This window comes from Eptatretus burgeri, chromosome 7 (assembly GCF_056783735.1).
Source record: "Eptatretus burgeri isolate ZD-2024b chromosome 7, Ebu_testis_v1, whole genome shotgun sequence".
Taxonomy (NCBI): Eukaryota; Metazoa; Chordata; class Myxini; order Myxiniformes; family Myxinidae; genus Eptatretus; species Eptatretus burgeri.
In genome coordinates, this window is record NC_140967.1 from 88,289,402 (window position 1) to 88,306,268 (window position 16,867).

The 16,867-nt window shown below is 42.3% G+C and overlaps 2 protein-coding genes across 4 annotated transcripts in view; both read left to right on the forward strand.

Annotated features, from left to right (window-relative positions):
* Positions 1-11,716, forward strand: part of SANBR (SANT and BTB domain regulator of CSR) — a 90,027-nt gene extending 78,311 nt beyond the window's left edge. Inside the window, exons 13-20 of the mRNA XM_085889493.1 lie at positions 2,406-2,457; positions 2,564-2,660; positions 2,772-2,848; positions 3,976-4,004; positions 4,361-4,434; positions 4,678-4,769; positions 9,367-9,458; positions 9,987-11,716. Coding sequence (XP_085745619.1) covers positions 2,406-2,457; positions 2,564-2,660; positions 2,772-2,848; positions 3,976-4,004; positions 4,361-4,434; positions 4,678-4,769; positions 9,367-9,458; positions 9,987-10,014 — 541 coding nt within the window. The 3' untranslated portion in view covers positions 10,015-11,716. The remainder of the gene's footprint in view (positions 1-2,405; positions 2,458-2,563; positions 2,661-2,771; positions 2,849-3,975; positions 4,005-4,360; positions 4,435-4,677; positions 4,770-9,366; positions 9,459-9,986) is intronic.
* Positions 10,049-16,867, forward strand: part of LOC147023733 (pleckstrin-like) — a 66,356-nt gene continuing 59,537 nt past the window's right edge. Inside the window, exon 1 of one of the 3 annotated variants that reach the window (XM_085889498.1) lies at positions 10,049-11,005. In XM_085889498.1, the coding sequence (XP_085745624.1) occupies positions 10,907-11,005 (99 nt within the window). In that variant the 5' untranslated portion in view covers positions 10,049-10,906. The remainder of the gene's footprint in view (positions 11,006-16,867) is intronic. The other 2 variants (XM_085889499.1, XM_085889500.1) reach the window with 2 other exon arrangements.

Consider the following 16,867-nt stretch of genomic DNA (forward strand, 5'->3'; position numbering starts at 1 on the left):
ATTGGGACCATACTCTGTGTAGAGCGTTGGTGCTGCTTTAGCAGTCTCCTGGGCTATTGGGCACAATCCTGGACAGGTCACCACTCTGATACAAGATAATAGCAAGCTGGCACTCATTTTGCCAACCTTGGAAGGATGACAGGCAAAGTCAACCTCACCTGATATTAATTCAACAGGAAAAAGTGGGATTTGAATTCAGGATCCTGGGATCCCAAGCCCACCACCATAACCATGAAGCCATCACCAGGCATACTCCCACCCCATTCTCGCAAACATGATCAATCGTAAATATTGTTGCGGGCCGGGGTCTGGTGGCGAGAACGACCACTAGGTAGGGGAAGTTACGTCGTCTCCCATCAGACTCCCGGAATTGTAGGCCGTCGCTCATGGATAATTCCGTGATGCGGCGGGTCGTTTAACCTACCGTGGATGCCAATACCTCAACCGCGTAGCATAGGGTCTTCCTGCTAGGTGTAATCAGTTTACCTAATTAACCATGCAGTTTCGACTACCGGGGAACCACGCCCTCGGTACGCCTTGCCTGAACTGGGTCACTACCAACTACGGTAGAGTACCAAATACCAACTCCGGATCGGATGCAGCCGAGCGGAACTGCCAAGGACGTACCGGCTCGAATGAACAGATTATCGGGGATAAAGACGCGGCTAAACTCAGATCCGAACCATGCTGGACCAATGAAGGAAAAGACAAAAACGAACTGGGAAATTTCTACAATAATTTATTTACACTAAGCAAGTAAATTCATGTGGTACAGGAACAGGTTTATTGGTGTGTCATGCAGTAGACAGAAGAGAGATGTAATGCGACAATTTTACAGCAACTTACAAAGGAGGACACAGAGCAGACTTGTCGTGAGAATAATACAGGCAAGAATTACAATGATCAAAATCTTATACAATTCTACTTATAGGACAGGTGCCACACACTCAGACAAAATAAACCCAGTTGAATGGCGAAGGACTTTTGCAGCCACGGAGGGAGGGAGCTGAGGTCGCAGTTCTTTTGGTACCTGAATGTTCCGAGGGAATGGATGCTCCATGGTGCGGCACCCGACAGAGTTCGTGCAGTTCGGCCCACAGCCGCGTGTGTGGAGACCGTGTCTGCAAAGGAGCCCGGGTAGAGAGCACGGAGTCCAAGATAGAACAGGGCAGCAGACAGGACCCAACGAGAGACCTGGTCAAGGTTGGGTGTACTCGGACCAGCACAACAGATGGACCGCCGAGGCGAGACGTGGGCAGGCACTCCGTGATCACGACCTTCCTTCAACCAACAACCAAGGGACCAACTCAACTAACGACCTTCCTTCCTTCTTTGCCACCAGCCAACGAACCCACCGAACTCTCTCACACTACCCTGAGGATGGTGTCGTAATTTATAGATCCCCAAGGTCGGGGAGGAGCCTTGGCGAAGCTGACGTCACCGTCTGCCCTGATTGGACAGGGCCTTCATGGGGTCCGCCCTTTCTGGGCGGGATTTCAGCCAGGCAGAGAAAGCCTGCCCACTCCACGCGTTTGAGGAAGGTGGTCGGTGCTACAGCCAAGATTGAATTGGAACGTTTTGGGAAGTTGAAAAGGAACTGCAGACGTGAAGATTCTGCCTCGGAAAAACGAGGCTCCGGAGACGCAGGTGGTCAGTGGATGGTGATGGAGGAGATATAAAGATTAATTAATTCAACTAAAAGAACATCGCAACACACCCCCTTTTGCTTTCCCACTACACACAAGGAGGGGTTCTATCTGCACATATACTTCATGGCATAACTAACTTCGGGACAACTGTATGTTTGTATTCATACGGTTCCTAGAACCGTAACAATATCATCATTTAAACTTACCCTGTGCATTGACAAGCCCCAGATAGGACATTCCCATCGGTGTTAAGAAGCAACTAAACAAGATATGGCGTCTCCCTCTGGGAAGGCTACCTGAATACTGATAATGACGGCACCATCTTTCTGATTGCAGATTCCATCAAATATATCTCCAGACCTGCCTTGTTCACTTGAGGTAATTCCACAAGATTCAAAGTCCACTCACTGGCAGGGTTTATCAGGGAGGTTGGGTAGAACGTGCTTGTGCACAGCCTGTGCACAGGCCTTGCACTGACCCACATCATCAGGAGTTTTCTTTTTTTTAAGTCTGGGCGGGTTGCATGATATCACCTTTTTGGACGAGTTGATCAGAAAGTTCCCCAAATCCTTCCTTGCGCAGAGGCACACTGTCATTCTTGGGCAGATTACGTCATTTTGAAAGTCGCATATTCATTATAACTCATTTTTAAAATGTATTTATTGTATCTGTGCTGTTATTGTAATTTCTTTTATGCTGTATATGCTCCTCTCTTTTTCCATTCTGAGCATCTCTGTTGCCTTTCTTTCCTACCAGGGTCAGCAGCCAAAGTGTTGATGAAGAACAGACAGTCAGCCTGGAATCTTCTGCAAGTTCAATGAAGCACAGTTGTCCATTAGTGTTTCTCAACTAAGTGTTTTCTTCGCCCCATGTAACATCATGTTTATCATAATATGATCTTGCTTCATTTACAGTTCTTTGCTGGACTACCACTTTCATTGGATGACCCCAAGACTGCTTCTGAGCTAACCGATGATATCGGGACAGATGAAGAGTCTTTTCGGGGCAAATGTCAGCTATGTGTCTATGTTGTTTGTTCAAACCCCGACTTCAGTTGTAATAATCACTAACCAGTGTTTTATTGTGAAGTTTATTTTCACGTTTATATTTTGTGGTGCCCAGTTAGGTCAATCCGGAAGACATCAAGAAAAGCGAGAAAGAAGCCCTCTTGTTCAACAATGCATTGGCACACAGATCGGGTATGGAATTTGTTTTATTTTCTCTTATTTTCTACAAGAGCAAGGCTCATGGAAGGGCGAGGTTAAAAAAAAATTGACAGTGTGGTAGAGGGGCAACAATTGGGCACAACCAACAATGGGATAAACAGGAGAGAGAGAGAGAGAGAGAGAGAGAGAGAGAGAGAGAGAGAGAGAGAGAGAGAGAGAGAGAGAGAGAGAGAGAGAGAGAGAGAGAGAGAGAGAGAGAGAGAGGAAGAGAAGAGAAGAGAAGAGAAGAGAAGAGAAGAGAAGAGAAGAGAAGAGAAGAGAAGAGAAGAGAAGAGAAGAGAAGAGAAGAGAAGAATTTAAAACACTGAAACCAGCAAGTAAGATGGTTGGGCGAAAAAGGGTTCATGGGAATGACATGGTGGCTATGCTTTGCCTGCTTGAAGTCCTGGAAGGAACAGTGAGACAGAACAGTCTCTGGTAGGTGGTTCCAAAGATGGGAGAAGCGAGGAATTAAAGAGTTCAGTTGTACCCTTTAAATGCTCAACAATATTACTTATTGAATTATTGCAAGTTAATTTTGTGTTCATTGTGATGCGCAAACGAGGAGACCAAGAGTCATCAGCTTGTGTTTGAAATTTGGTAATCAGTGTGATTGTTTTCCTGTCCTTGGACATACATTGGCAGTTTACTTGATTATATGGGCTCAAGTCATGACTTTTTCATAAACATGACTTTTTCATAAATGTTTGAACCACAAACATGACGTGTTCCAATGGCATCACAAAACTCACCCACTACTGGAATAAATGTGTGAATAAATTGACTGTAAACTATATAGAAAAGTTTCAACGTCCATGTACGTAGTTTCATTGGTCCAGGATCATTCTTCCATAATGGAGGTTGGGGGGTGGGGGGGTGGTGCTTTTTGATTATCCGTCTTGTGTTGTCACTGAAGGTGATTTTTCAGCTTTATTCAAACTATTACCTTTTTATCACCGATTCATTCAACAGTTTTCTATATTATTCCTGCAAGGTGATGCAGTTTATGGTTCACCTACACATTTCTGCACTTGCATAATTTATAAAGCACTTTTCTTTGTAAGAATCTTTGCTTTGTTTAATCTGATTATATTTTGTTCTTTTTTTGAACTGTGCTGCAGGCATTGTTATTGAAGCCTTCTCCTTTCAGGTATTTTGATATCCCTTCACATATAGTGCCTATAGAAAGTGTACACCCCCCTTTCAAAATTTTCACCTTTTGTTGCCTTTTAGCCTGGAATTAAATTGCATTAAATCAGACTTTTTCCATCTTTATTTACACATCGTATCACACAACTTCCAAGTAAAAAACAAATTTGTAATGTTTGTACAGAGCTGTACAGAGCCCCCCTGTACAGAGCTATAATGCTACCTGCAGATGTGCAGACCACTGAAGTGGTGAAATGTTGACTGTTGTATTCCTGGGTTGACTTCTTTGTATTCTTTGGTTGACTTCGTGTTGACTATTCCTAAAAACTGTATTTCTAAGGTGCTCCTTTTTCCTAGTGCAAGTGTGCAGAAGAAAAAGTGGAATAACAGCCATACCTTGCGCTTTAATCAAGACATTCAAAGAGAGGAAGGTACATTCTTAATTATTTGGCACCTCAGAGGAGAACCTGCATGAACTTGGCATAGTAAGCACTTGATGATTGTTCGAACGTTAGACTCTGGGAATTTTATGTCATAAGAATCATCACATTGTATAACACTGTCGGGTCACTTAACGCTGGATTATTTAACCTCAGATCATATGTTTCGATTATTTGCATGCATACCTGGTCAGTCACTGAACTGACTCAGCTCTGATTTGCATTTTCTCACAGACCGGCGAAGAATGTCAGAATTATCACTTGATCTTGCTCAGCTCCGAACTGGGGACAAAGTAGGCACAGACAAAGTGAAAGATGTAAAGGAGGTGAGGTTGTTTATTGCACGTCATACATGTTAAATTTAATACATACTACTGTCATGTGTTTTTTTTTTTGTTTCTTTGTTTGTTTTTCATATAGTTGTAGCAATTTTTGCCTGACAGGAATTAGCCACCAATGGGAACTATTGAGATTGATAATTTCACATCAATAATTATAATGCAATGGTGTAATGCATTGCGGTTCAGCAAAGATGTCGACAGAAATGACATCAGCAAACTTCAGCAGCGTTCATGATACATGCTAATGCATTGCTTGAGCAACATTTGATTTGGGATTAACTAAACAACAATGCATCCGGTTCGCCTGATTTTTCTCAAACCGGCAGCTCAATCTCTGAACAATTCCTGGTCAACTGTCAATACAATAACAACAAACACAAGGCATGCTTCGTGAAATACGTTAATTGTTTCCTCATCTGAGAAAAGAGCCGTTTCATTTGTCATAGTTGTGTATTACCTCTGTGGGCTGGCAGGATGGCTTTGAGATACAGACACTCGCCTCTAAGCTGTCTAGCCGAGGTTTGAATCCTGGTGTTTTGCAGACAGGGTGATTCATCAGTCCGTGTGCTGTCCCTCAGATAGATGTTAAATGGTAATCCTATCTGCCAGCATTAGTTGGTCCACATTTAAGATCACACGGTGTCCTTCGGGAAGAGGAGGCGTGCTATCGCCGGCAGCATGAACAAATTACAAATTCCTGCCCTGACCAGCAGGGTGCACTGCATCATCGGCACAGCGGAGCCCGCAGCCAATGATGGATGCTACCCAGCAGCCTTGTGCTGCATCTGAAAAAAGAAGAAGATTAACTATGTTCACTTATCATTGTGTATTACCTATGAAGTTGAGACATATTGTGAGTAGTTACCTGCTTATGTGCTCCCTTGCCTGCATTCCACATAGATTATTCCGATTTACTTGTCCGCCTCATGTTAATACATGGACTAATTTTATAGGCAATATGATGAGTGTGTACATTCCGACAACTTGATCTTGTAGAGTAACCTGTTTGGTGGTAAACATGTCACTGAAGGCCATTTGCTCCTTCATTTGAGCTTTAATAATATGAGTTCCTTACAAGGAACTTCAACCCTGTAGGAGGCCATTCAGCCCATCAAACTGGTGCAATGGTTGCCAACCTATGGTTGTTTGTTGGTAGTAAACATGTCACTGCAGGCAATTTCAGCCCTTCCTTTGAGCTGTATTCGGTACAGCTACTCGCTGTCTTGTCACAGGCAAAACTTTGATTAAGGTTCCTATCTGAGTGCTTTTCCTGAAGATGTATGAGTTACAGTTATGCTGTGCTCCATTGGAACTAGTCTGGAACTGGGGGGTGGGGATATGGGTGGGTGAGGGAAGAAATAAGCCTGATAAACTTAATGGATCAGCCTGGTTTACTCTGCACTGGATTGGAAGTACAATGGTGTCAATGTTGAAGTCTGATCACATTAACATCTCAGACTTCATTGTGTGCATCTTTCTCAGTCATTGAGCTATTTCATTTCAGCTATTTAACCTGGTGTTGGCTTCGTGGTTAAGGCCCAGTCACAGCTTGACGTTTTAGCCAGCTTATGCCGACTTTTGGAAAATTTGTCTAAAACGCTGGTACACGTCGAATACGTTATGGGTAAGTTTTGATAAAATTGACAGCACGCTGAAAAGCACTGCCATACGTCGTTGTACGCTGGCTTTAAACGTTGAACTTTTGGGTTTTCCTCGAATTTTTTCATGCTTGAAATTTTACCACGTATGCCGGCGTATGACTCACACGTTCCGCTACGCTGGCCATAAGCTGTAGGCACGTTATGCGATTGTTGACACACGTTGAAACACATTACTTTAAGTTACTCATAAGTCGAAACACGTCGAGGTAATGTTTAGCGTACCCGAAACTTATTTCTAACCTATGAGTAACGTTTTGTAAGCACGCTACACGAACGTTGTTCACACTTTGCAACACGTTACTTGAAAGTCCTAGTACTACTACTACTACTACTACTACTACTACTACTACTACTACTACTACTACCAACAACGACATCACTAAATTCTCTCGGACTACTACTACTACTACTACTACTACTACTACTGCTACTGCTACTGCTACTGCCACTGCTACTGACATTGACATCTACTCAACATGGAGTCTGGAACACTGACGGGTTCCTCTTGTGAAGCCCATTTGTATATACCAAGTCCCCTAAACGCTGCCAATACGCCATTATACGGTAGCTGTAAGTTAGAAACACATTCAGTAAGTTCTGTGGTCGTCCAGAAGACGTCAATCAAATTCGTCTACATACGCCAATGTGCGTTTGAGATACGTTACACATAGGTTCAAAGCACGCTACTCATAGGTTCAAAGCACGCTACTAATAGGTTCAAAGCACGTTACTCGTAGGTTAAAAATTAAGTTTCGGGTATGCTAAACATTACCTCGACGTGTTTCGACTTATGAGTAACTTACAAGTAACGTGTGGCCGACGTGTGTAAACGATTGCGGAGCGTGCCGAGAACTTATGCCAGCGTATGCGGAACTTGTGAGCCATACGTCGAGTACGTCATAAAATTTTCAGCATGCTTGAAATTTCACGACGTACTAGACGTACCACGTAATATGCCAGCGTACTTCATTGTTTTTCATCGTGCTCCTAATGTATACACAACTTACCCATACCGTATTCGACGTGTCCCAGCGTTTTAGACACAGTTTTCATAGGTCGGCATATGCTGGCTAAATCGTCAAGGTGTGACTGCGATGTTGATATTTCCAATTTTCAGGCGGTTATGATTTAAATCGGCATGCGGCAGGTTTTTAACAGAGAACGCCACGAGTTCGTCGGCGATACTTGCAGCGCGCTATGACTAAGTTAAACTATCGTTGGGCATTGGTTGTGAACGCCGACAACAGGCTAAGCATTCGTTGGTATAAGTTATCTATAACACAACGAAACGTTCTGTGCCCGTTACTAATATGTTATGCATACGACCAACACGTTATGAATACGACCAAAACTTTAAGAAAAACCTCAAAACTTCAGCGTACGCCAACGTTTTACGTGCATTTTTATACGTTGCCATTCCTGGCTAAAACGTCAAGGTGTGACTGGGCCTTTAGGGTGGTGGCTTGGGATCCTAGGGTCCTGAGTTCAAGCCCTGTTTGCCACTGAATTAACACCAGGGGCTTAACTCAGCCTGTCATCCTTCCAAGGTCAGCAAAATGAGAACCAGTGTAACAGCCAAAAGGCTGCACATGAAGGGAAAGGGTATTGACGGATTTATTAAATCTGGTATTGGTGTGGCACAGGCATGATGGGCCGAATGGCCTCCTCCTGTGCATAATTTCCTTGTAATTTCATGACTGTGGCCATGTTATGATCACACAAGTAGCTATTATTTATGACTGCCACACAGTAGTGACATTTTTATTTGTCTTTGCCATATACTAAAGAGTGCAAAATGCCTCAACTATGCATTGTCAACGTTGTACTCCCTGGCAACCTCCAACGAACAAGTGTTAGCCAATCTGTTAGCTGCAGCTGCATCCTGCTTTATAAAATGTTGTGAAAATCTTTAAACAAAGACGTCATCCCAAGGAAAAATCTCTAATGACTTCTCATGCCATTTGATAAAACTTATTCCCACGCTTTGTGAAAAAAATGAGGGGATATTGTAATTGGCTCTGTCTGTCTGTCTGTCTGTCTGTCTGTTACATTATCTCTCTTAAACGGTTCGGCATTCACCAAACTTGGTAATTATGACCAACACATGGCGTGAAGGTGCAAGAGCAGTGTCAGGTTTGGCCCCACCCACTGTTGCAGGGTCAAAAGGTCAAATACCAAAAAATGCAATTACAGGCACGTTTAAAAACATTTTATAATGAAACATTGTATATGCAATCAACATTGGGGGACGCATGAAATATGTAACGATTTATTGGACTTGACTCTCGGTGGTGGGGACTCGGAGTGACAGAGGTCAAAACGGGGGGAATTTTTTTTTAACTCAAAATTTGATATTGGGTCATTTCAGGTTAAACTTTTTGCCATCTTTCAACCTTGCTTTACGTAGGAAGCATGGGGATTTGAGACTTCGCTCTTGTTCGATTTTTAATCAACTCATGAGAAATGCAGGGGTGGAAGGGAGGGATATTAGGGCCACTTTTCCACAGCAACTCGTGCACTATGTGGAATAAGTGATTCCTACTTTAATATAAGCTTTTCCTACATGTGCCTTTGTGAAAAACATCCAGTATTATGATACAGCATACATGAATAATGTGATGATGTCCTCCTTGACCTAATGGAGATATGGAGTACAGTCGAGCTCAGCCTGGTTTTAGCATGGAGAAGTTCTTCACCTCCTTGTTTGAAAGCATTTTCAAGGAGCATTTTAAAGCAGGTCAACTTGCAGTATGAAATTTAGCATTATATCTCACATCAAATTATAGATTGTCCCATTGTACTGTATCTGTGTTGATATTCCTGTTAAGAGCTATTCTGACATCACATTATGACTTCACTGTTTTCTGAGGTACCTGACACATTCCAAGCATGTGAACAGCATATGCTCTTTTTCTTTACAGTATTCTGGGGGAATATACAGTAAACTGGAAGAAAGACTACGCTCCTTCATCCCACCTCCCAGACATAGTGGTGGAATTGCACAGCGTAGCAGGTACTCTTAGCCCAACTATAAACCATCATCTCGGCATTTCACAGGCAGGGTGATTCATCAATGTGTGTCACCATCGGATAGACGTTAAACTGGGCATCCTGTCTGCCGGCATTAGTTGGTGGATGTTAAAGATCCCACGGTATATTTAATGAAGAGTAGGTGAGCTATCACAGGAGCCAAATTACTGCTCTAACATACAGGGCACTCTATCAGCAGCACATCTGCACCCCCAGTAAATGATGCTTCCTGCTGCCATGTGCTGCATATGAAAGAAGAAGCATAGCCAATAACTCCTTTTGATGGTGAAATGCACATGGGAGTAACATGAGCACTATGGAATCATTCTTTTGTACCCTTATCCCACCAAATGACCTTCGTTAACTGGAAAGTGTTGAGACCCCTTAAGGGGAGATGATATTTTAGAAATATATATTATCAATTTCACCGTTCTGTCTTGAAGAGCATCAAAGCTTAGTTTCCACCCTTCATGTTTATATTCAATACTGTACATTCTTACTGTTCCAACAGATCAAAAACCCGAGCGCAATTCCGGTAATCAACATCTGAGAAGGTTCTGAAGACCCCCGTCCTTTTGCACTATTCCTCGTGAGCAGTTTCCGATTGAATTACATAATAATACTTAAGATCGTGTTCTGTAGTTCTTAACAATCCACAACGTTTGTATACCAGGTGCGATTGTCTGATAGTTTGACTGCCAAAACCACAGTGTTGATGTATTGGGATGAAAGTTAAACTTATTTTATTGTCAACACCATTATGCTGAAGTTAACTGCATTTAAGTCATTGTTACCATATGGCAATTGTATTTTATTTCTATGAAAAGTTTGGTGCTATTACCAACTTCACCCTCATTAATTTGATCTACCCAAAGTGTACAATCGTAAAGGAAAACAGCCGATTCTTCTCAATCTCTACGAACTGTTGTACAATAGCCCAACAGAAGTGCTAATCTTCACAATCAATTTGTCTTGTGGCTATGAACTGGTGTTTGTTGCTTGTTATCTTGTTTTACTTAAAGTGAAACACTCATGATGCCTCCTTAACTCGGAATTACTAAATCTGATTATGCTTTTGTTGTGTTTTTTTTTCATTTTACATCCTTTAAACAGAAATGTATGATTAAGCATCCAAAAACAGCTCCTGTGTGTGTTGGTGCTGCTGCTGTTATGGTTATGGTGGTGGTGTCTGGGCCATAAATGGCATCGGGCTCCTCAACATGATGATTGGCCGTGATGTGTTTTGGGTTCTTCACACAGTTGGTTGTTTATCATTCTGATTCATTCATTCATCGGTTATGTTTTTTTTTAATGAAATGGATATACTCTCGTACTGTGGAGTCTTTAATTCAGCAAAATAACATTTAATTTATTTATTTGCTATTATTTTGTTTTAAACAAGACTCGACTGTAGTATCAAAGTACAATTCCATGATTGCCTTGAAAAAACTTTTTTTTTGTATACAGTGTCGAGGCTCGTGGAACTGCTATTCGTACAGCATTCGGGCCATACATGTGAACACAGCATGCGTAAGTGGAAAAACAAAACGATAATGATCATATTTAGTCATTCTTAGTTTGAAATGCCAATATCGAAAAGAGGTTCCTTAATCTCGAGTGCACAGTATAATGAATAATTTTATCGTACTGTAGTTTATCACAAACTCATTTGGTGATATTAATGTCATGCAGTGCATGTATAATTCCGCTTAATTAAATGAGAGCTGTAATAGTACATTGGATGAACTTTTACACCCCGTAACTTTAATTATTAATGTGGGTGTTTAGTTTAATTATTAATGCGGGTGTCTTTGTGCCTGTTCAGCTAATATTTCATTTTCAAAGCCATTACTGGAGCTGACACGTTGTTAAATATGTTGCATATCTCTTCGTTATATACTTGTAAATAGGTATTATACATACGTTTTGAATGAGCAGTTAACATATCGTTCACAGTATGCTACAACGGGGATTTAAAAAAATTATTATTTCCATCTTCCGTTTATTTTATTTTTATTGCTTCGCTAACTGATCGGCTTTAATGTTTCTATTTATGCTCATGTTTTGGGTGTTCATGAAGCTCATCATGCTCATCATCATATTTATGCTCATCATGAAGTTTTTTTTTTTTGATACTTTTTGTCACATTCTTGTTCAACACCTTGCAAAACAGGCCCATTGGATGTGACTTATTCAGCGTTTGATTTGATTCTACATTAATAAACATCTTTTGTTGACCAATCTTCTGAACGTTTGTATGGTATGGTTGATCAATGGGGATGCCTCCTTGAGAGTTTGATAATTAATGGATGCCAATTTTGGGTGTGTTTGCTTTGTTTTCATGAACTATCCTCCTCGCCAAGGTTGCATACAGCCATTATTTTAGGCTCACACTCGAGCCATGCAGCACAAAACCTATCAGAACTAAGAAATAACATAAAAAGTGCCAACATCCCTAACTGTTCTCAAGACATGAAACACAACTAACTCCTAACCCCTTCCCAAAACCTCCACCGCCCCATCCCTTCCCCCTATTTTGCTCCCCATGGGGCCTACACTGTCCTTGAAAAGTTTGGTCATAATCAATTAAAGTGCATAAATGGATTACTCTTCCCCATACTTGAAATCCCCCAAATAAAGCTCAAGATAGATTAAAGCCAATAAATTCATTTTTCATCATTAAACCCCATATGGGGCCTACACACAATCCCTACCAAGTTTAGTGGCAATCACTCAAGCTGTTGGAGATCAACCCCCCCCCCCACCCCATTCCAAATCCTCTTTAAATTGAATAACGTATAAAAGCTAAGAAATGAATCTATTCCCCATAAATCCACCAAAGGGCTTCCATTAATTATGCAAGCCACTTTCGGTGCCACTACAGCCCATAAGGCTCACATAAATAACTGGACCCCAATAAAGAGAACCTTCCTCCTCCCCACCCCTTTAAAATTACTACCTCCTTATTTTACTCTCCATTATATGTGATAAATTTGGTTGCGATCATGTTAGTCATTACAAAGATCTCCCTCCCCTCTCTCCCACCCCATGGCATTCCACATGGTGTGCACATTATGATGTTGGTGACCCTACAATGTTCTGTTCTCAACATATACAAGATATAAGGGAATGGACAAACAGAAAAATGGTGGGACAATAAAGGCAGCTTTGTGCTGATTTCAAATTTTTCTGATGCAAGACTGGTTTTATCAAACGTGCCGCACATCGACCAATTTTCCGGCTTGTTGTTTTTCAGATTATAAACAATGTTGAAGTTCCTGTGTTTTATAGAATGATTTGCATTCTTAAAACGGTACTCACTCCTTGCTTCAACAATCATATTCACCTACGCTTCTCTCTCTCTCTCTCTCTCTCTCTCTCTCTCTCTCTCTCTCTCTCTCTCTCTCTCTCTCTCTCTCTCTCTCTCTCTCTCTCTCTCTCTCTCTCTCTCTCTCTCTCTCTCTCTCTCTCTCTCTCTCTCTCTCTCTCTCTCTCTCTCTCTCTCTCTCTCTCTCTCTCTCTCTCTCTCTCTCTCTCTCTCTCTCTCTCTCTCTCTCTCTCTCTCTCTCTCTCTCTCTCTCTCTCTCTCTCTCTCTCTCTCTCTCTCTCTCTCTCTCTCTCTCTCTCTCTCTCTCTCTCTCTCTCTCTCTCTCTCTCTCTCTCTCTCTCTCTCTCTCTCTCTCTCTCTCTCTCTCTCTCTCTCTCTCTCTCTCTCTCTCTCTCTCTCTCTCTCTCTCTCTCTCTCTCTCTCTCTCTCTCTCTCTCTCTCTCTCTCTCTCTCTCTCTCTCTCTCTCTCTCTCTCTCTCTCTCTCTCTCTCTCTCTCTCTCTCTCTCTCTCTCTCTCTCTCTCTCTCTCTCTCTCTCTCTCTCTCTCTCTCTCTCTCTCTCTCTCTCTCTCTCTCTCTCTCTCTCTCTCTCTCTCTCTCTCTCTCTCTCTCTCTCTCTCTCTCTCTCCCCCCCTGCTGGCTGTTGGTACGTTGTGTGTACTGTCATGGCCGCTCCTTGCTTCGTGTCGTGAGTACCCCTCCTCTGCTGTGCTGTTTGGTGTTTCCACTTTCCCCATTTTTCATTTCCCATGTGTTCGTTTTCTACTTGTGGACTTTTCCCGTGTTTTTTTTCCCCTTCCTGTCTGGAGGAGAAAGAGAGAGCCAAAGGTCTCGTGTCGAGAAAATCGTAAGCCAAAGACCTGGCATGGCCGCCAGGGGAGGTTTTTCTCGTTCACTGCCACCGTGTTCTTTGTTAATTCTCAACTTTAATCGTTGTTTTCTTGGTGTTTGTGAAAACGCCTTATTTCTCTCGATAAAGTTTACTAACTTGTTTTCTTGAGTTAGAATGGCGGGTGAACGTTTCCGTGTTGAGATGTGCGAGTCACTAACTCGAAAACACGCTGTTTTTTGCTTCCCTCCCAGTGAGGTGGAACTTAACGATGTGCTTGCTTTCCGCCATTGGTAACATCGTTGGTTTACATAATATTCGTGCTGCTTCTCGCATGAATAAGAAGTTTGTCGTGTTTGTGTCGGAGGAACACATGGTCGCCACGGTGGTTGAGCATGACCTGTTCATCAAACCGAACACTTACCTCTCTGTGTTCGCTTTGCAGGCCCCAACAGTTAAAGTTAACATTAATAATATTCCACCATTTATAAGGAACCAGGACTTGTGTAACCAGTTCAACAAGTTCAGTAAGGTTGTGTCGAGGATCTCAATGGTGCCGATGCAGTATGTTAGCGAAAAATTAAGCACGTCATGTCCTTTAAAAGAGTGGTTTATATGATACTCTCTGAAAATGGAAAAAACACTGAATGTTGTACTCGGTGTAAAAATCGATGGGTTTGAAAATAAAATGTATGCCTCCTCAGAGGTTATGACTTGTTTTTGGTGTGGAGCTTAAGGGCATGTGAAGAGTGTTTGTCCCAATGCGGTCACACCACAAGAAAGTGAAGGTGCGGTGAGGAACGATTCTTCCTCACCACAAACTAATGGGGAGAAGGTGAATCGGGAGCCTAGCCCCCCCCCCCCCACCGGCTGAGATGTACGACGAATTGGACTCGTCCACCCGACCGGCATTGGAGAAAGGGTGTGTAATCGTGACGTAATCAATCCACTCCCACCAAACGAGGAAGTGAAAGTGGTTGCTTCCTCTCCTTTACCATCCACTGTACAGGACAGTGTGGACTATATGGAGGTATCTGTTACGGATACCAGGAAAAAAAGGCCAAAAACGGTCAAATGTTGATGCCTTTGATGCTAAGGAGCAGAATAAGGTCCAGATTGTGTCAGACTCGGTGGACCTCCAAGGTACGTCTCACATTGGAAACCCCTTGGTGGTACCGGAGTCGTGTGCGGATATGGGAACTTCGCTTGCTCCACTGGCCGACTCTGAGCAGGACACAGAGAACAGTGAAGTATCTCAGGAAGTTTTAAGTGTTTGTCCTGTTAGCCAAACTTGTTCAGACAAGTTAACAGCTATGTCTGACAGTGATGGAGAAATAGATAAAGGGGAAAATCCCTGTGAGTTAAATGTCAACCCCTCCCTCACAGATGATGATGATGATGTAAGGGTTGTAGAGGGGAAGGACATGGACAAGGCAAATTCGGAGGGGTCCGTAAACAGAGCAGAACTTTCTGTTGAGCCAAAAGTAAGTGTTCCACAAGTAATAGGAGAGGCCATAGATGAAGCACTTGATTCAGATGAAACCTCTTCAACCCCACATTTTAGTTCTTTAAGCTCTCAAGAAGATGAAGGGGGAAATGACACAACCTTAGTGTCTCAAGAAAATGTGATTAAATTCCTGGATGATACATTCAGGAAAAGATACGTAAAAATCAAAGATTACTTCCTGAATTTACACGATTTCATTAAAACTGCAAGGAGTATGATTTGTGAACCTTATCAGGTTAACATGTCAGATCCTCAATTCCAAAGGTTAAGGAAATGTGTTACTCAGGCTGGTAAAGAGCTTCAAGAATAACTAACAGAATGGAGATAAAAGTAGCATCCCTGAACATCAATGGAGGCCACAGTTGTGTGCATCGCCTCCAGGTATTTCAGCTCTTCCAAAATGAAAAAATTGATGTGCTAATGCTACAGGAGATACCTGCAAATCAGCCTTCTGAGGATGAGTGGTGTAAAATCTTTAAAAGTTGTCTTTTTTTCTCGAGTGCACTTGTTGAGGCCAAGGCTGGTGTGGCAATAGTGTTGCATCCTCGACTCCAGCCTTCAGAGATAACTTGTAAGGAAATTTGCAAAGGTTACTTACTGTCTGCAATTTATCAATAGTAACCTAAAGATTTGCATGACAAATGTTTACTGTCCTAGTGCTAACTCTGAAAGAGGTGCCTTTCTGTACAAGTTGGCAGAGTTTGTAAGCACCATTGACTTAACCATGTTGTTGTGTCTGGGGTGTGACTACAACAGCACCCTCAACCCACAACTTGATCGGAACACCTGTGAGCCTCATCCACCCAGTGCAAGGCCTTTGGCACAGCTAGTCAAAAAGTTTGAACTGGTGAATCTGTGGCGGGTACAAAACCATAATATCTGTCAGTATACATGGGTTTGTGCATCAAGAAATGTTTTGACGATGGCTCGCCTGGACAGATTTTATGTTAATCATGAAATGGTAAACATTGTTAAGAACTCTTATATAAGGCCATCTGGTTTTTCTGATCATCACATGATTGTTATGGTGTGTGGCTTTCCTCATCATATCTGTGGAAGTGCATATTGGACTTTTAATTTGAAACTTTTACAAAGTGCACATTTTATAGAAGCTTTTAAAATGGTATGGGAAAAATGCGAGTCACAAAAGGGTTCATATTTGAACTGAAGACAATGGTGGGACTGCACAAAGTCCCAAATCAAATGTTTTTGCCAAAAATACTGCTCTTACAGCACATACAACGCTTTTGGTGTGATATCTGATTTAAAAAACGATATACTTATCTGTGAGCATAAAGCTGGATTGTCTAGCGTGAATGTCCAGCAGTTGTCGGAGAAAAGGACCCTTCTGGCTGAAATAGTGAAAGAGCGGGCGGCCGGTGCATTCGTCCGACTGCGGAATGAAAAAATCCAACTTGACACACCAAACAAAGGGTTCTTCAATTTGGAAAAAAACGGTCAAGACCTCTTAACAAATACATGCTTTGCACTCTTCTGGTGGTGATTTGTTGACCTCCCAGAGTGATATCAACCATGAACTACAAGACTATTTTTCTAAACTTCACAAAATGAGCTATGAATGAGGAGAACAGGAATGCGATGCTTGAACAGCTCCCTTCTCTGTCTGAAGACCAACAACAACTGCTTGAGCCTGGCATTTCTCTTGGGGAACTTACTGCTGCGCTCAAGGATAGCAAGGATGGGAAAACCCCTGGACTAGACGGCCTTC